Source organism: Bombina bombina, chromosome 1, assembly GCF_027579735.1.
Source record: "Bombina bombina isolate aBomBom1 chromosome 1, aBomBom1.pri, whole genome shotgun sequence".
NCBI classification, from domain to species: Eukaryota; Metazoa; Chordata; class Amphibia; order Anura; family Bombinatoridae; genus Bombina; species Bombina bombina.
In genome coordinates, this window is record NC_069499.1 from 1179306374 (window position 1) to 1179326728 (window position 20355).

Below are 20355 nucleotides of genomic sequence, written 5' to 3' on the forward strand. Positions count from 1 at the left end.
TCTTTGTTCCCTTGCTATCTATTTTTATTTTGAAAAATCAAAATTGGAAGGTAAGGAGCCGGCCCATATTTTGTTTCACCACCTGGGTAGTGCTTACTGATCGGTGACTACATTTAGACACCAATCAGTAAGCGCTACCCAAGTGCTGAACCAAATATTGGCCGGCTCCTAAGCTTTTTCTATCTATCTATCTATCTATCTATCTATCTATCTATCAATCTATCTATCTGGCATTTTTATCCCACTACTATCTTTTTTTTTTTTTTTTTTTTTCTCTGACTTCACATTTTATAATTGATTCTAGGACATTTTGTATCTCAAAAATACCAAAAGTTAAAAATAACAAAATTAGAAATAGCCTATACACTGGATAGGCGATGGTGTGACACTGCCACCTTGTCAGTGTATGTATGGCAACTATGGAAGAACAGATTCTAGACTTTGGAAGGGCTGCTATTAGACATTGGAAGGGCTGCAATTAGAACATTTATCTCGCTTCAAGGAGAAGATGTTTGGAGTGTTAACATTTTCGGCTTTATTGTCTCTTATGTATGTTTGCTATATTGAATTAGAGTAGAGAACAGGCGGTTGGGTCATCAAGAATCCTTGACTTAATGCCAAAGCAAGGGAGGCACTTGATTGTGTCCCGGTGGAGGTAAAAGGTGGAAAGGAGTACCATCTCTGGGAGATTGAGGATGGAGGATTATTTCTTCCTGAGCCTATTTGATGACTAATCTGCAATGCCTGATGGCGGTGAGCTTTATTTTATTGACACCAGATTTGGAGCTGAATACATAAGCTGTTCACTGAAGGTACAGACTCAGCACCATTGCTCACAGACGGGAATACAAAATAAATCTGCAAATTCCCTGTCAACTAACTGAAACGTGGAAGCTGTTTTACGGAGCAATTTTTGAAAGAAAGTTGACTATGTGGAGTGATGTTTCAGTTGAATCTGCTTCTTTGCGAAATCATCAATTTTTTTTTTTTTTAGAATCGGTGTGGGGTAAGATCTATTCTGCAGACTTCATAAGGTTATATGCCTCCTTACTGCTAAGGCACTCTATCTACATAACTATGACTGTCAGTTTTTATAAATCAGTTTGATAGGCTGAGGAAAGTTTCTGTTGCTGTTATGTTTCTCAACAATTTGCTGAGGTTTTTTTGCATGTTTGGACTAACTCCCTCCCTAGTGGCTTAGGATGTATTTCCTTGGCATATACTGGCCTTCAGAAGGTCGTATAACTACTTATAAATATTAATGTTGTAACTTTACAGCAGAGACTTGCTGGAGCTTCCTGCAGCTTGGACGTATGTATACGTTATGATCAGCTTCATATTGCATGACATATATATATATATATATATGTCTGAGGAAGGGGTGAATGCCCCGAAACGTCACTGCCAAATAAATATTTGTTGTTTTGAAATCCAGTGAGTGCTTATTCCTATTCAGATTATATATATATATATATATATATATATATATATATATATATATATATATATATATATATGTCCAATTGGGCAAAGGGGTTAATAAGTTAGACTAATATAGATAGGAGGATTTACTTTAAGCCTGATACTGGCTCTTTATTGAGGAGACTCTTCATAGTTATCATTACAGATACCTGTTCTGTGCAAGTGAAGTAGCCTAGCATGGTTCAATTTTTTTTATTATTTTTTTTAGACGTATATTCAAAATGTTTTTTATTGAAACAATCTCTATTTTAGCCCTTTAAATATGGGAGTTAATCTTTTTTTTTTCTTTTTTGACAGTATAATGATATTTGTATAGGAGACAGATTTATGGCTTACTTCTGATAGCCTTCGTCTTTAGTTCCTGAATGAACTCTTAGTATCCTAGTTCACAAGAGACCTATTTAGATTTTTCTTTATACCTTCCTGCAATAAATAATTAATAAGTTTGAAAAGGTCGATGAGTGGCCTGATTGTGAACAAGAGTCCAGTGTATATATAGAGGCAATCATTTTGTATTACATGCATATAAACCTGTGAAGTGTGCATCATTGGTGGTTTCAGTTACTTTAAAAATGAGGTTGGATGCAGTTCTAAGTATTACTGTATTGGTATTTATTTTTGTTGTCTACATAAGTACTAGTGCAGTTTGGTGTGAATATTGTATGTCTGATATTGTATATAAAAAATATTCTAGCAAACCTGCTGCCATATAGTGCGCCATGTTTCTGACCTACCTACCTGCTTTTCAACAAAGGATATAAAGAGACAAGTACATTTGATAATAGAAGTAAATTGGAAGTATTTGAAATTGTTTGCTCTAACTGAAGCATAAAAAATATTTGTGTTTAATTTCTTTTGAACTTCACTACATGTATATTTATTTTCTACCTGTTGGTTTACATTATTACATTATTTTAAGTATGTCAATTAACTATTTTATGGTTACCGGGTCCTTACTACAGGTATTGGGCAGTAACTTAAAAAACAAAGTGCTGTTACTTTATACCACCTATTTTGAAAGTACTAAATACTATTGCCGCCCTGTGCGTTCTGCCACCCACTAACTGCTTCCCTGGCATCACTCCCTCATGAACTCTGAATCTGAGGTGCGGGTGCCAGAGCTGATACAGGTGTACTACAGAGGGCGGCATGGATGCCTTTAGCAAAAAAACTAAATAAAAAGTGTGGGTGGGTGAGCATTGGTTACATTCATGACTCTTTTAAATAACCATTACCTGCAATCGGAAAATGTTATCTCCTTTATGTAAACTGGGTGACTTGACAAAATCATTACAGAAGCAGTTACGCCTCCAAATGATACAGATTTGGCTTGAGTACCATGTCCAGACCAGCACAGCGCAGCTTATTGGCCTTCTACCTGACCAACTACACAACAAGCTAAAAGTAGAACTTTGTGCTGTTTTAGGATCTTTTACAGTGAGATAATTACAGTGCTGCAAAACCTACATGAAGCCGGCCAGTTGGAATGCTGTGTTAGAAGAAACACAGCACATGAAATTTACTGCCACCAGCAGTATGCAGCTTTTAGGACTGTAAAATGTGGGACACTGTTTTTATATACTTAATATCTTTTCGTCTAAAGCACTAGCTTATTTTTTCTAGGTCTCCTTAAGCAGTGCTCCTATAGTAAAAACAAATTTGTTAAATCAGAATAAGTATAAAAAGTAGCAGATTGTGTAAAAGACAGCAAACAACTTACTTTTTTTCTTGCAAAATGGGCACTTGGCTCCTTGTAGCCCCAGCCCTCATGGAGACAAGGAAGCAGACATGTTTTGAACTTATGTTGCATCCTGCCACTTCTGAGCAAATCGCTTATTGTCTCTCTCTAGCATTATCTGAATACTAAACCAGCTCATGTTGTTCTAGAAGTTTTATGATATCAAGCTAGATATGCCTTCCTGCAGAGGCCCCAGCCTCCGTGTAGGGCTGTGACATAAAGTAAGGAATCCTGCACAAATAAAGTAAAAAACATTTAAAATGATGAATAATAAATATTGCAATGATTTAAGCAACTGCTTAGTGCTTCTTTTAACATCCCTTTAACATTGTTAAAAGTGGGTATGGGGCTGTGTAAATGTGAGGAAGTGTTGTGTAAGTGTGTGATAAAGTGTCTTACATAGGTAGATATGTAAAGGAGTGTGTCTCAAATAGGGGTAAGTGAGAAAGCAGATTAATTAAAGGGACATAATACTCATATGCTAAATAACGTGATAGTGATGCAACATAACTGTATAAAGCTGACAGGAAAATATCACCTGAACATCTCTATGTAAAAAAGAAATATTTTTTACCTCACAATTTCCTCAGCTCAGCAGGTTAAAAAAATAAATAAAAAAAATAACAGCAGCATCAGTAGTGCTGAGGTCATGAACTCTTTTACTGTGATCTCATGAGATTTCATAATAAACTTCCTTAAACTGTATAGGGAAATAACACAAGTGTGCATGAGGCTCACTCCTTTGCCTGTCCCGGGACAGGCATACTGATTTGCTGCTTAAAGTCCTTTACAATGAAGTGTGAATACTTAGGACATTTTGAGGTAAAATATATTTCTTTTTTACATAGAGACGTTTAGGTGATATTTCAGCTTTTTACAGCTATGCTGCATCACTTTCAAGTGTTTCAACATTTGGGTATCATGGCCCTTTAAGTAAGAGAAATTAATACAATGAACTGAATGAGGGATTGTGTTAAACACAGGTTGGTGTGTGAGGAAGTGTGCTTCACTGGTGGGTATCCTACCCATATGTGTGTGAAGGGAGTGTGTTAGGCCTCTATTCAAAAAGCAGCGTTGTGTGTTTTCAAGCAGATTCGCTTTTATCCACTTTGTATATTTGATACAATGCCAAAATTCATGTGAGTGGCAGTTTACAAGCACAGCTTGAAAAAAATAGAGTTTTTAAGCAGCACTGATGACATCATGATCTGGGCTGCATATGGCATCCAATCACAAAAGGCTCACTAGTTAAGTTGAACAGACTGTCAATGCTATTCAAGAGAGTGCCTAGATGCAGCCCAGATTGGAAAGCATCAGTGGGCTGAGCTTGGCAGCCATTTCAAACTGGCAAGTAACACTTTTCATTTTAAAGTGAACTCACCATATCCGGAAAGAAATAAATTTATCAGTTAAGCATACATTTTGTTTTTTTTACTGTTCCTGCTGCAGGAGGTATTTTGCAGCTTAATCTAAGGTAAGACTTTAAGATGACTAAAGTGTAGACTGTCCCTTTAAAGGCTAAATGCCACAATCTTAATGACACTTGTCTAGATATTGATACTATTTGTCAGAGTATTAAAAGAATAGACAGTACTACTCTTTCATCAGTATGGTGGGAATCCCATTAAAAATACTGCATAAGATTTATATCATGCCTAATATGATCTCTATTTGGAAACAAGATGACAGTAGTTACTGTACTAAATATAACTCTCCTTATGCAAATTTGGTTCACTTATTCTTTTTCTGTAGGAAGATTACAAAATTCTGGCATAAAACACAATACTGGATTAGAAATCTTATTGGGTTTCATATAGAAATGACTATAGACAAAGTCATATTTCTGTTTCAATTAGGGCTGTATGATTAATTGCATATGCGATTTAAAACCGTGATTAATCGCCATGATTTTAAAACAGCGAGAACATGCAATTTTTAGCCCCGCCCCCTTTGACGTCACCTATGACGTACAGGAGGGCTGGTGTTGTGTCGAATTGTCAAACTCTTCGGTATTTGGAACCCTGTCACTTCCGGTGATATCACTCCACTTGCACAAGAGGCCCAACCTCCTAAAATCAGCTGTTCCAAATTGCTCCATCGCGCGCCGCCGACTTGCCATGCCGCCTTGCAACATTGAGCCGACTTACCAGGGAGCGCTGTGGCTGATACGGGACTTATGTGGGTTTCAGGAGGTGCTTATGATGTTAAAAGGGGTGTGCTTATTGGGGGATTACAGTGGGAGCTGATGGGACTTATGTAAGTTACACAGGGGGTGCTATTGGGGGTTACAGTGGGAGCTGATGGGGCTTATGTAGGTTACAGAGGGGGGCTTATGGAGATTACGGGGGGTGCTGACGTGCACTGACTTTAGCAATCGAGCCTTAGCGCCTCTACAGTACAGTAAACCCTAATCACTCAGTGAAGGAGACAGCCACCATGACATTTAACTGCTGTGCAGTTGTTTTTTTTTAATTCCCCTTCCGGGTTGTAAACATTCTAGTGGATAAATGGATAAAAATCCAATTTGTAAATGGTCTTGGTCAGGTATAAAGTGTTGGACTCAGAACAAAGCTGTAATCAATTTGTTAAGGACAGCATAAATGTGCCGAGTTCAGATGCTTAAAACTCAATTTTAATTAATAAACATAAGTAAAAACCACAAACGAGACACTCTCTAAAATGCATGCAATACAACTAGTTAGTTGTTTACAGTTGTTTTCTCTGGGTACTTGAAAAATGGCTTAGACTAACTCGTAGAAAGTATGTGAAAGTCAGTTCCCGGATCGTTTACCAAAATGAACAAAGAGAAATTGTGGATTCCAATACAGTATACAAAATACAACTCTGTGTGAGTTTTTAAGGCACAATGTAGCGTGCATTTGGTCCTTATTAGAATGTGTAAAAAATCGCATGTAAAAAATTAATTAGTATAAAAACCCTCATGTAAAATAAGCTGCCAAAAATTGATGCCTCTATGATGAGTTGTTAATCTAAAATGTGCGGTAAATGAAGGATCGTATTTAAGCCTTACTATTAAAACCTTACTGTTGTTTGGGGAAATAGTAGGTACTTATCTGTATAAAAAACTTTTCCGTTGGTGTATAAAATGGAGGAGCCTGAAAAAAAGTGTGTAAAACGCCGGTGTTGTTGGTTTCCGAGAAACCGGAAGTAGATCCTGTGCGCTAAACCGGAAGTGATGTCACTGGTGTCGCAAATTCTTACGCGTTTTGTGGGTCCTATGCCCACTTCCTCAGAGATAGGATCCACCTCCATCCTTGGGCTCCTTTTATTTATTTTTTATTTTTGTACAGAAGGAGATGATTTTGAAAATTCCTCAACAGTATTAAAGGAAAAATTTAAAGAAAAAGGTTATAATGAAAAGGATATTACAGACGCATACAATAAAGTAAGAACGATGGAAAGAAAGACAATGCTTCAACAAACGAAGAAAACAAAAGAACCAGCTAGAAATAAAGACATAACCCCTAGATTCATCACTACTTATAATTGTGCTTCAAAACAAATTGAAAACATTCTAAATGAACATTGGCACATTTTAAAGAGAGATCCAGTTCTTGGAAACCATTTACCACAGAGACCTCTGGTTACTTATAAAAAAAATCTAAACTTTAAGAACATTCTAGCCCCAACGAAACTCAAAACAAGTAAACCGAAGGGAGGAGAAATAAATAATTAATTTGTGAAAGGTTTCTACAAATGTGGGAGAAAGAACTGTGAGTGCTGTAAACTAACAAGTGGAGACAAACAAGAAAACAAATGGATTATTAATGACAAGACCAAGCAAATCCAAATTCAATCATACATGAATTGCAAATCATAATATGTAGTTTACCGAATAGAGTTCCGTTGCAAAAAATCTATATTGGTAGAACGAAAAGAATTCTAAAAACTAGACTTCTAGAGCATGTGAAAAACATTGAAAGGGAAACGTCAGAATATGGCCTGGGTAGACACTTTGAGGAATTCCATAATAAAAACCCCAAATGAATTCACAATTAAAGCCATTGAACAAATACCAAAATCATGGAATAATGATAGATTGCTACAACTGAGGAAAAGAGAAACCTATTGGATTCACTTCTTAAATACAAGGGAACCATACGGTCTGAATAGAGATATAGACCTATCAGCCTTTTTATGAAGACTCTATTCCCATTAAAGGGACAGTCAAGTATAAATTAAACTTTCATTATTCAGATAGGACTTTTAATTTTAATTGACTTTCCAATTTACTTTTATCATCAAATTTGCTTTTTTCTCTTGGTATTCTTAGTTTAAACTAAACATAGGTAGGCTCATATGCTAATTTCTAAGCCTTTGAGGGCTGCCTCTTATCACATGCTTTTTAAATCTCTTTTCAACACAGAGACAGAAAGTACACGTGGGCCATATAGATAACACTGTGTTCAGGCACAAAAAGTTATTTAAGATCTAGCACAATACAATGCTAAATTTAAGACAATAGATAATAAACAGTCACAGTCATGTGATCAGGGGGCTGGAAGAAGGTTCCTAGATACAAGGTAATCACAAAGGTAAAAAGTACATTAATATAACTGTGTTGGTTATGCAAAACTGGGGAATGAGTAATAAAGGGATTATATATCTTTTAAAACAATAACAATTCTATGGTTGACTGTCCCTTTAAACACAAGCAGACCCATTACAATCAATTATCACTAAGAATTTTAAAAACGGTATATACAGGCCACTAAAAATATGGCACACCACCTTCAATTATTTATTTATTATATATTTTAAGAAAATGTAAATGAAATAATATTGATCTAATAAAATTAAATTAAACAACAAAAACTACCTAACTGAATATTTTTAACGTTCCTGGTATTTTAATCTGGCGTTTTTGTTTTTATTATTTTTATATTTTAATTTTATTTTTATTTATTTATTTTTTTATTTTTTCATGTTTCTTTTAAAATCAAAACTATAATTTAAGTAAAATAAATTCTTCTTGGTCAAAATTGGCATTAAATAAGTGTTTTCCAATAACTATAATTAAACATATATTTTAAACTTATATTGGCATCTAGATAATCTATTTGTGGTATATTTTCCTTTTAAATGTTCCACATCCAAAATAAACGTTCTTTACCAAGGCATACATAACATTAACGAAGCAGGCACTTTTTAATGTAAGTTTCCTTCTAAAAATACAGATAGGAATCAATAAAAGAATATGGGAGCATATCCGGTTCTCAAAAATAAAAGGAGCCCAAGGATGGACGTGGATCCTATCTCTGAGGAAGTGGGCATAGGACCCACGAAACGCGTAAGAATTTGTGACACCAGTGACGTCACTTCCGGTTTCTCGGAAACCGACCACGCCGGCGTGTACACACTTTTTTTCTGGCTCCTCCATTTTATGCACCAACGGAAAAGTTTTTTATACAGATAAGTACCTACTATTTCATCAGACAACAGTAAGGTTTTAATAGTAAGGCTTAAATACAATCCTTCATTTACCGCACATTTTAGATTAACAATTCATCATATAGGCATCTTTTTTTGGCAATTTTTGGCAGCTTATTTTATTTTACATGAGGGTTTTTATACTAATGAATTTTTTACATGCAATTTTTTACACATTCTAATAAGGACCAAATACACACTACATTGTGCCTTAAAAACACACACAGAGTTGTATTTTGTACACTGTATTGCAATCCCCAATTTCTCTTTGTTCATTTTGGTAAATGATTCGGGAACTGACTTTCACATACTTTCTACTAGTTGGTCTAAGCCAGTTTTCCTGGACCCAGAGAAAACAACTGTAAAAACTAACTAGTTGTATTGCATGTATTTGGGGTTTTTATTGTGGTTTTTACTTATGTTTATTAATTTAAAATTGAGTTTTAAGCATCTGAACTCGTCACATTTATGCTGTCCTCAACAAATTATTGATTACAGCTTTGTTCTGAGTCCAACACTTTATACCTGGCCAAGACCATTTTCAAATTGGATTTTTATCCATTTGATCCTTCTGGGACCCTTTTAGCACTTGTTCTTCACCTTTCTCTTTTTTACTTTAACATTCATATTTGACAGTGGTATCAAATACAAACAATAGAATATAGCAGCTTTAAGGCATCTCACCAAAATATTGTTTTGGGAAATAACATACCCAATTATTGGACAGCGCTTGAAACATACCCTTAACATTATATATATATATATATATATATATATATATATATATATATATATATATATACACTGTGTGTGTGTATGTGTGTGTGTGTGTGTGTATATATATATATATATATATATATATATATATATATATACATAGTGTAAAGATTATGTAGTGTTAAATAATTTTTTTCATGAAAAATTAAGGTGTTATATTAATTTTATAAGAAAATAACGTTTCGCAATTTTTTTTTTTTTGAATTGTGATTCCGCCCATATCGCCCAGCCCTAGTTCAAATCATCCATTACGATAGAGTTTACTAATACTTGTATAGTAATTGGAATAATATTAATTAGGAGTATTCTAAAAAAAAGGCAACATTTTATTTTAGCTCAGCCCAATAATTTCCAAAGACAGATCCTTAGACCCTTTGAGACCTTGGAAACAATATTAAAGGATAGGTTAAATGGAAAGTGGTTGTAATGAGTGAGAGAGGGAGGGAAGTAATATACATATGTATGTATAAATGTTTGTTTCTTTCATGTAATTAGCAAGAGTCCATGAGCTAGTGACGTATGGGATATACATTCCTACCAGGAGGGGCAAAGTTTCCCAAACCTCAAAATGCCTATAAATACACCCCTCACCACACCCACAATTCAGTTTTACAAACTTTGCCTCCTATGGAGGTGGTGAAGTAAGTTTGTGCTAGATTCTACGTTGATATGCGCTCCGCAGCAAGTTGGAGCCCGGTTTTCCTCTCAGCGTGCAGTGAATGTCAGAGGGATGTGAGGAGAGTATTGCCTATTTGAATGCAGTGATCTCCTTCTACGGGGTCTATTTCATAGGTTCTCTGTTATCGGTCGTAGAGATTCATCTCTTACCTCCCTTTTCAGATCGACGATATACTCTTATTTATATACCATTACCTCTGCTGATTTTCGTTTCAGTACTGGTTTGGCTTTCTACAAACATGTAGATGAGTGTCCTGGGGTAAGTAAATCTTATTTTCTGTGACACTCTAAGCTATGGTTGGGCACTTTATTTATAAAGTTCTAAATATATTTATTCAAACATTTATTTGCCTTCACTCAGAATGTTCAACATTCCTTATTTTCAGACAGTCAGTTTCATATTTGGGATAATGCATTTGAATCAATCATTTTTTCTTACCTTAAAAATTTGACTTTTTTTCCCTGTGGGCTGTTAGGCTCGCGGGGGCTGAAAATGCTTCATTTTATTGCGTCATTCTTGGCGCTGACTTTTTTGGCGCAAAAAATCTTTTCTGTTTCCGGCGTCATACATGTCGCCGGAAGTTGCGTCATTTTTTTGACGTCCTTTTGCGCCAAAAATGTCGGCGTTCCGGATGTGGCGTCATTTTTGGCGCCAAAAAGCATTTAGGCGCCAAACAATGTGGGCGTATTATTTGGCGTATTATTCTTTGCTTCTGGTTACTAGAAGCTTGTTTATTGGCATTTTTTCCCATTCCTGAAACTGTCATTTAAGGAATTTGATCAATTTTGCTTTATATGTTGTTTTTTCTCTTACATATTGCAAGATGTCTCACGTTGCATCTGAGTCAGAAGATACTTCAGGAAAATCGCTGTCTAGTGCTGGAACTACCAAAGCTAAGTGTATCTGCTGTAAACTTTTGGTAGCTATTCCTCCGGCTGTTGTTTGTATTAATTGTCATGACAAACTTGTTAAAGCAGATAATATTTCCTTTAGTAATGTACCATTGCCTGTTGCAGTTCCCTCAACATCTAAGGTGCAGAATGTTCCTGATAACATAAGAAATTTTGTTTCTGAATCCATCAAGAAGGCTATGTCTGTTATTTCTCCTTCTAGTAAACATAAAAAATCTTTTAAAACTTCTCTCTCTACAGATGAATTTTTAAATGAACATCATCATTCTGATTCTGATGACTCTTCTGGTTCAGAGGATTCTGTCTCAGAGATTGATGCTGATAAATCTTCATATTTATTTAAAATGGAATTTATTCGTTCTTTACTTAAAGAAGTACTAATTGCTTTAGAAATAGAGGATTCTGGTCCTCTTGATACTAATTCTAAACGTTTAGATAAGGTATTTAAATCTCCTGTGGTTATTCCAGAAGTTTTTCCTGTTCCTAATGCTATTTCTGAAGTAATTTCCAGAGAATGGGATAAATTGGGTAATTCATTTACTCCTTCTAAACGTTTTAAGCAATTATATCCTGTGCCGTCTGTCAGATTAGAATTTTGGGACAAAATCCCTAAAGTTGATGGGGCTATTTCTACCCTTGCTAAACGTACTACTATTCCTACGTCAGATGGTACTTCGTTTAAAGATCCTTTAGATAGGAAAATGGAATCCTTTCTAAGAAAAGCTTATCTGTGTTCAGGTAATCTTCTTAGACCTGCTATATCTTTGGCTGATGTTGCTGCAACTTCAACTTTTTGGTTGGAGACTTTAGCACAACAAGTAACAGATCATGATTCTCATAATATTATTATTCTTCTTCAGCATGCTAATAATTTTATCTGTGATGCCATTTTTGATATTATCAGAGTTGATGTCAGGTTTATGTCTCTAGCTATTTTAGCTAGAAGAGCTTATGGCTTAAAACTTGGAATGCTGATATGGCTTCTAAATCAACTCTACTTTCCATTTCTTTCCAGGGTAACAAATTATTTGGTTCTCAGTTGGATTCCATTATCTCAACTGTTACTGGTGGGAAAGGAACTTTTTTACCACAGGATAAAAAATCTAAGGGTAAAAACAGGGCTAATAATCGTTTTCGTTCCTTTCGTTTCAACAAAGAACAAAAGCCTGATCCTTCATCCTCAGGAGCAGTTTCAGTTTGGAAACCATCTCCAGTCTGGAATAAATCCAAGCCTTCTAGAAAGGCAAAGCCTGCTTCTAAGTCCACATGAAGGTGCGGCCCTCATTCCAGCTCAGCTGGTAGGGGGCAGGTTACGTTTTTTTTCAAAGAAATTTGGATCAATTCTGTTCACAATCTTTGGATTCAGAACATTGTTTCAGAAGGGTACAGATTTGGTTTCAAGATGAGACCTCCTGCAAAGAGATTTTTTCTTTCCCGTGTCCCAGTAAATCCAGTGAAAGCTCAAGCATTTCTGAATTGTGTTTCAGATCTAGAGTTGGCTGGAGTAATTATGCCAGTTCCAGTTCTGGAACAGGGGATGGGGTTTTATTCAAATCTCTTCATTGTACCAAAGAAGGAGAATTCCTTCAGACCAGTTCTGGATCTAAAAATATTGAATCGTTATGTAAGGATACCAACGTTCAAAATGGTAACTGTAAGGACTATCTTGCCTTTTGTTCAGCAAGGGCATTTTATGTCCACAATAGATTTACAGGATGCATATCTGCATATTCCGATTCATCCAGATCATTATCAGTTCCTGAGATTCTCTTTTCTGGACAAGCATTACCAGTTTGTGGCTCTGCCGTTTGGCCTAGCTACAGCTCCAAGAATTTTTACAAAGGTTCTCGGTGCCCTTCTGTCTGTAATCAGAGAACAGGGTATTGTGGTATTTCCTTATTTGGACGATATCTTGGTACTTGCTCAGTCTTTACATTTAGCAGAATCTCATACGAATCGACTTGTGTTGTTTCTTCAAGATCATGGTTGGAGGATCAATTCACCAAAAAGTTCATTGATTCCTCAGACAAGGGTAACCTTTCTGGGTTTCCAGATAGATTCAGTGTCCATGACTCTGTCTTTAACAGACAAGAGACGTCTAAAATTGATTTCAGCTTGTCGAAACCTTCAGTCACAATCATTCCCTTCGGTAGCCTTATGCATGGAAATTCTAGGTCTTATGACTGCTGCATCGGACGCGATCCCCTTTGCTCGTTTTCACATGCGACCTCTTCAGCTCTGTATGCTGAATCAATGGTGCAAGGATTACACAAAGATATCTCAATTAATATCTTTAAAACCGATTGTACGACACTCTCTAACGTGGTGGACAGATCACCATCGTTTAATTCAGGGGGCTTCTTTTGTGCTTCCGACCTGGACTGTAATTTCAACAGATGCAAGTCTCACAGGTTGGGGAGCTGTGTGGGGATCTCTGACGGCACAAGGAGTTTGGGAATCTCAGGAGGTGAGATTACCGATCAATATTTTGGAACTCCGTGCAATTTTCAGAGCTCTTCAGTCTTGGCCTCTTCTGAAGAGAGAATCGTTCATTTGTTTTCAGACAGACAATGTCACTACTGTGGCATACATCAATCATCAAGGAGGGACTCACAGTCCTCTGGCTATGAAAGAAGTATCTTGAATTCTGGTTTGGGCGGAATCCAGCTCCTGTCTAATCTCTGCGGTTCATATCCCAGGTATAGACAATTGGGAAGCGGATTATCTCAGTCGCCAAACGTTGCATCCGGGCGAATGGTCTCTTCACCCAGAGGTATTTCTTCAGATTGTTCAAATGTGGGAGCTTCCAGAAATAGATCTGATGGCTTCTCATCTAAACAAGAAACTTCCCAGGTATCTGTCCAGATCCCGGGATCCTCAGGCGGAAGCAGTGGATGCATTATCACTTCCTTGGAAGTATCATCCTGCTTATATCTTTCCGCCTCTAGTTCTTCTTCCAAGAGTAATCTCCAAGATTCTGAAGGAATGCTCGTTTGTTCTGCTGGTAGCTCCGGCATGGCCTCTCAGGTTTTGGTATGCGGATCTTGTCCGGATGGCCTCTTGCCATCCGTGGACTCTTCCGCTACGACCAGACCTTCTGTCGCAAGGTCCTTTTTTCCATCAGGATCTCAAATCCTTAAATTTAAAGGTATGGAGATTGAACGCTTGATTCTTGGTCAAAGAGGTTTCTCTGACTCTGTGATTAATACTATGTTACAGGCTCGTAAATCTGTATCCAGAGAGATATATTATAGAGTCTGGAAGACTTATATTTCTTGGTGTCTTTCTCATCATTTTTCTTGGCATTCTTTTAGAATTCCGAGAATTTTACAGTTTCTTCAGGATGGTTTAGATAAAGGTTTATCCGCAAGTTCTTTGAAAGGACAAATCTCTGCTCTTTCTGTTCTTTTTCACAGAAAGTTTGCTAATCTTCCTGATATTCTTTGTTTTGTACAAGCTTTGGTTCGTATAAAACCTGTCATTAAGTCAATTTCTCCTCCTTGGAGTTTGAATTTGGTTCTGGGGGCTCTCCAAGCTCCTCCGTTTGAACCTATGCATTCATTGGACATTAAATTACTTTCTTGGAAAGTTTTGTTCCTTTTGGCAATCTCTTCTGCCAGAAGAGTTTCTGAATTATCTGCTCTTTCTTGTGAGTCTCCTTTTCGGATTTTTCATCAGGATAAGGCAGTGTTGCGAACTTCTTTTGAATTTTTACCTAAAGTTGTGAATTCTAACAACATTAGTAGGGAAATTGTGGTTCCTTCATTATGTCCTAATCCTAAGAATTCTAAGGAGAAATCATTGCATTCTTTGGATGTTGTTAGAGCTTTGAAATATTATGTTGAAGCTACTAAGTCTTTCCGAAAGACTTCTAGTTTATTTGTTATCTTTTCTGGTTCTAGAAAAGGCCAGAAAGCTTCTGCCATTTCTTTGGCATCTTGGTTGAAATCTTTAATTCATCTTGCCTATGTTGAGTCGGGTAAATCTCCGCCTCAAAGGATTACAGCTCATTCTACTAGGTCAGTTTCTACTTCCTGGGCGTTTTAGGAATGAAGCTTCGATTGATCAGATTTGCAAAGCAGCAACTTGGTCCTCTTTGCATACTTTTACTAAATTCTACCATTTTGATGTATTTTCTTCTTCTGAAGCAGTTTTTGGTAGAAAAGTACTTCAGGCAGCGGTTTCAGTTTGAATCTTCTGCTTATGTTTTTCATTAAACTTTATTTTGGGTGTGGATTATTTTCAGCAGGAATTGGCTGTCTTTATTTTATCCCTCCCTCTCTAGTGACTCTTGCGTGGAAAGATCCACATCTTGGGTAATCATTATCCCATACGTCACTAGCTCATGGACTCTTGCTAATTACATGAAAGAAAACATAATTTATGTAAGAACTTTCCTGATAAATTCATTTCTTTCATATTAGCAAGAGTCCATGAGGCCCGCCCTTTTTTTGGGGTGGTTATGATTTTTGTATAAAGCACAATTATTCCAATTCCTTATTTTATATGCTTTCGCACTTTTTTATCACCCCACTTCTTGGCTATTCGTTAAACTGAATTGTGGGTGTGGTGAGGGGTGTATTTATAGGCATTTTGAGGTTTGGGAAACTTTGCCCCTCCTGGTAGGAATGTATATCCCATACGTCACTAGCTCATGGACTCTTGCTAATATGAAAGAAATGAATTTATCAGGTAAGTTCTTACATAAATTTATATTTTTTTTCTTTCTATTTTTCTTTTTCTCTACAGTCTAATGATTATATGTTTGGTTCAGTGGACTGGAAACTATGTATATAAACTGTTAAATTTAGAAAATATTTAAATACAGTAGAATATCTGACAATTGAAAGATTTAATATAATTATTTATATATATATATATATATATATATATATATATATATATATATATCCACATTATTATTGTATACTGTCAGACGTGACCTTCAATTTTTATTTAAAGGGACATAAAACAAGTTGGGATAGAGACAGAATATGATATGTACTTTAATTACTTTAACTGCAAATTTATATTACAGTTCCTCGCCATTAACCCTTTCTTTTAAGTTTCTGAATTGCACAGCTCTAACTCCCCCCACACATTTACTTATATGGCTGTATCTATATCTACCTTTGATTTGGTAGAATGCAGACCTGCACAGTCATCTGCTGGAGCATGCCTAGTAGCAAATAAGCAGCTGTGAAATACAATGACTGTGTTTCTGAAGCTAAACACTGATAAGGGGGTGGTGGATCAAACTACTCCAGACAGCATGGCTATGTAAGTAATTTTGCTTATTTTTGACAATTATTTTAAAATACTTGCCATCAATTTTTAAACTATTTTTTAACTTAATTAGCCCTTTTAGGATATGAACGGATCGTAAAATGTTTTAAGGCTCTTTAACATTAGGATTATCTCTATGTTGCCAATTTGTGTCATATTCTACTGTTCTCAATAAAAAGAACAACAACAACAAAAAATACAAATTACTTTTTTTTTCTGCACTGCTGTCTGGCTCTATTTCCTCCATTGATTACAGTGGTGCGCTCCAGCAAATTTTGCAGCAAATATATATATATGTGTGTGTGTTCACGCTTGTTTTGTTATTAGTATTCCATGCCAATATAGCTGCCTGCAGTGTGCAGCCGAGTATATTTCACTGGCTGAGGAGCTGCTTATATCTGCAGGACCACTTGATTTTGAATTCTGTTTCGTGATTTAGAGGCAAGTTTTTACGTGAATTGGCTGGTAGGCTTGATTTTGAATTAGGACCTTAGGTTGGTGTGTGAGGATGGGTGCTTGTGCTACCCAGAAGTTTGTATGGGAGTGTGTTAGTCAGGTTGTTGTGTGTGTGGAAATGAACTCTTCAAGAAGCCTGCATAAGGACTGCTATAGACAGGAAGACATGTAAGAGGTCTGTTACTTCCCATTATTTGAGTATTGCACTTGTTGTATACAGAGTTGTAGGATATTGTGTTATGTAACTGAACTAAATGCTTGTACAACATTCCACTGTTTGAATTCCCATCTGCAATCTGAAGTAGATAGGCAGAGTTTTCCAGATTCACAATGCTACATTGAAGACATTTTATCATGTTTGACATTCGTTTAGCTGTTGTAGTTTAATGACATACTTTAGCACGTACTCGTGTATCAGACACATTAAGTAATGTTGACAACTTCCAGCACAGTAGCTGGACAGGATACCGTAGTAAGCATTCTTTACCCTCTTATAGGGAGGTGTTTGAACGTGTTAGGACATTCAAATTACAGGGTCAATGGCTGGAAAATCTGGTAAGAGAGGATGCCATGGCTTCTAAAATTTTACTCCTGGTTCTTTACTTTTATGATTATTTTACATATATCTATATTTTCATTAGATTATAAGATTAACCCCTGGTATACCTTAGAGGAAGGTGTATATCAAAATGTCTCTTTTCACAAATCTATAAAAAAGATAAGTGGTATTTATTGTACTTTTTGTAATTAAGTTATCTATAGTTTGGAACCCCTGAGGCAGAACTTTTTTTCACTTTCTGCAATTACATTTTTTTGGTTACATTTTTCTTCAGGTCATTTTGAAATTCAATTGTAAGTTACATTAAAAGCACCAGCTGAATTGCAATGTGTTTATTAACTTTTAAAATTGTATGATATACTGCAGCAGATGAAAACTACATTGCAAATAAGCTCTAGAGAAGAAGAAAAAAAAGAAAAAAGTTTTTAAAGTGTCTATTGAATAAATTTGTTTCCTTTGCTCTTGGTGTAACATCACATAATTAGAAAGTAATAAAAAGGGTGCATTGCTCACAACAATGAGTTACATTCAGGAGTTACAGCTTTGCAGACCAGGAAAGGCTAGGGTGTGGGGTTTAAAAAAATCCTTGTGAGACAGTCACCAATCACTGTGCTGTATTAACATTTACCTAGTGCAGCCAGAGCACAGTGCTGTTTGAACAGCCTGATGTGGAGCAGCACTGCAAAGTGAAAGCGCTAACAGCTCCTGTATGTGTCCTGTTCTTTCTGCAGACATGCTGTATTTTTTGCGATGACATTTCAGATCACAGCATGTTCTGTCTTGGGGTTTGGAACATCACTTTTTTTTCACTCTTTCATTACAATTTATTGGTTTGAACATAAGAATCAACTGGATGTATGACTGCAGTTACTCTTTTAGGTTTTCTGGTATTGTTAATGGGGAATGTCTAGAAGTCACAAAAAATTTCTTTATTAATGGGAACAGTCAATTAGTGATTAAGCTTTATAAAACAGATATTCAATTACACTACCCAAGAAGATTACTTAGATGGATTACATTTAATGGAGACAGTCAAGGTTGGCCCTAAGTGTACATTGTACAGGTTTTCTTCTAGTGCAACTAGTTGGAAATGTGCATTTAAATTTTAAATACTTAAACCTGGTAATCTATGTTCCCCTAGGGGGCGCTTAAAGGGACAGTCTAGTCAAAATTAAACTTTCATTATTCAGATAGGGCATGCAATTTTAAACAACTTTCCAATTTACTTCTATCATCTAATTTGCTCAATTCTTTAGATATCCTTTGTTGAAGAAATAGCAATGTACATGTGTGAGCCAATCACACAAGGCCTTTATGTGCAGCAACCAATCAGCAGCTACTGAGCATATCTAGATATGCTTTTCAGCAAGTGATATCAAGAGAATGTAGCAAATTAGATAATAGAAGTAAATTAGAAAGTTGTTTAAAATGACATGCTCTTTCTAAATCATGAAAGAAAAAAATTGGGTATCATGACCCTTTAATGGTTGGGCTTGGATGTAGGACGCACAAAATAAAACAGATTTAACAAAGTGATCTTTACATATAGAGTCCCAAAATGTCCATATAGTGTTAATCCCAATTGGGTGAAAATTTGTCCCAAAGATATGGTAAGAAGGTTCATTGTTCCCAAAGTGCACACAACTACAGCTGCTCTCTTCACCGATTCCCCAAATGGTGGCAAAGATTCTGGATATAGAAAAAAGAGGGCGCTTCATGTGCATACCAATATATCAATGTTAACCAGACGATAAAAGATTACAGGGTACTCAGGAAATGTAGCAGCACCCTAGTGTGCTGATGGAAGCGTTCTGGAGACTCCCAATGTTCCAACTCACTGATCTCCCACCGTCAGCTCTCTCCAGGAGGAAGGCAACAGACTTGTGTATTAAGCTGCAATGCTAAAAGGCACTCAGTTTTTTTGTTAAAAGTTTAAAAACACAAATTTTAATAAAACCATGAAAAGTGCACAAATATGGGGGGTTGAAAAGAATATTAAAACCCCCTAATATGCAACTCGTTTCTCGGCTATCCTAGCCGTTTCATCAGGCATGATAATACAATGAAAACATGCTGCCTTAAATACAAAATGCTGCCAATCAAATCTCTTAATCAGGGAAACAGCTGTGTGGGTCAATTTAGGTGAACCCCCACTAGCAAGCCCTATATCTAAATGTAAAACATATAAAATGTATTCCTCTGTTTGAATCTATTCATACAGGTTTGATACGTATTGTATGACAATAATTGTTCAAACCTTATAATAGTTCGCCACAACTGTCTATTTCATAGGCCGTATGGTATCACGTGATCGTTATTCATGTTGTATACCGCTGCTTTTATCACTAAATTGTTCCACCACTGTTGTGCATAGTAACAGTCAACTCTTACACATAGTGACATATATGCATAGTAACAAGGGACACTCAAACCCTTTTTCTAATGAGGCAAAGAGAATTCTCCAAAAAATAACTATGGGTTAGTTATGTATCATGTTATTGCTTGATTCATCGTAGACTTTATTACTAGACTCATATTTCCCTTTGTACTATATTGCAGATCACTGGCTGAAGTGTGCGCAGTAGCGCAGACATGTTCCGCAACAGTCTAAAGATGCTCCTCAGTGGTGGGAAATCCAACAGAAAGAACCGCTCTAGTGGTAAGTGTCTATCTAAACCTCTTTGTAAAAGTCAGTGGCCTTTGTTTTCCCTTGTGTTTTTAGTATGAGGGTTTTGGATCTTGAGGGTAGGATTTTCTAGCCCTAGGCTCAGGGGTCACAGAGAAAACCTACTCTGTATTTTATCTGGCTCCTCTCTTCTCAAATGGAGTAGGTGTCTGAACTAATGAATCATTTTTGAGGCTTTTATCTTATAATCATGATAATCCCATTCAAGTAGCAAATTTGTACTGATATAAAATGCCATCCAATTATCGGCCTCCTACATCTCTACCTGCCTGTATCATTGCACAAAGGTGCCAGCAAATATTAACACTTGTGAAATATATATAAAAGGAC

General features: G+C 36.2%; 1 protein-coding gene across 3 annotated transcripts in view; it reads left to right on the forward strand.

Annotated features, from left to right (window-relative positions):
- TANC2 (tetratricopeptide repeat, ankyrin repeat and coiled-coil containing 2) overlaps positions 1–20355 on the forward strand; it is a 785323-nt gene that overhangs the window by 142956 nt on the left and 622012 nt on the right. For all 3 annotated transcript variants that reach the window (XM_053699768.1, XM_053699765.1, XM_053699775.1), the window contains exon 2: positions 19899–19998. In XM_053699768.1, coding sequence (XP_053555743.1) covers positions 19932–19998 — 67 coding nt within the window. In that variant the 5' untranslated portion in view covers positions 19899–19931. The remainder of the gene's footprint in view (positions 1–19898; positions 19999–20355) is intronic.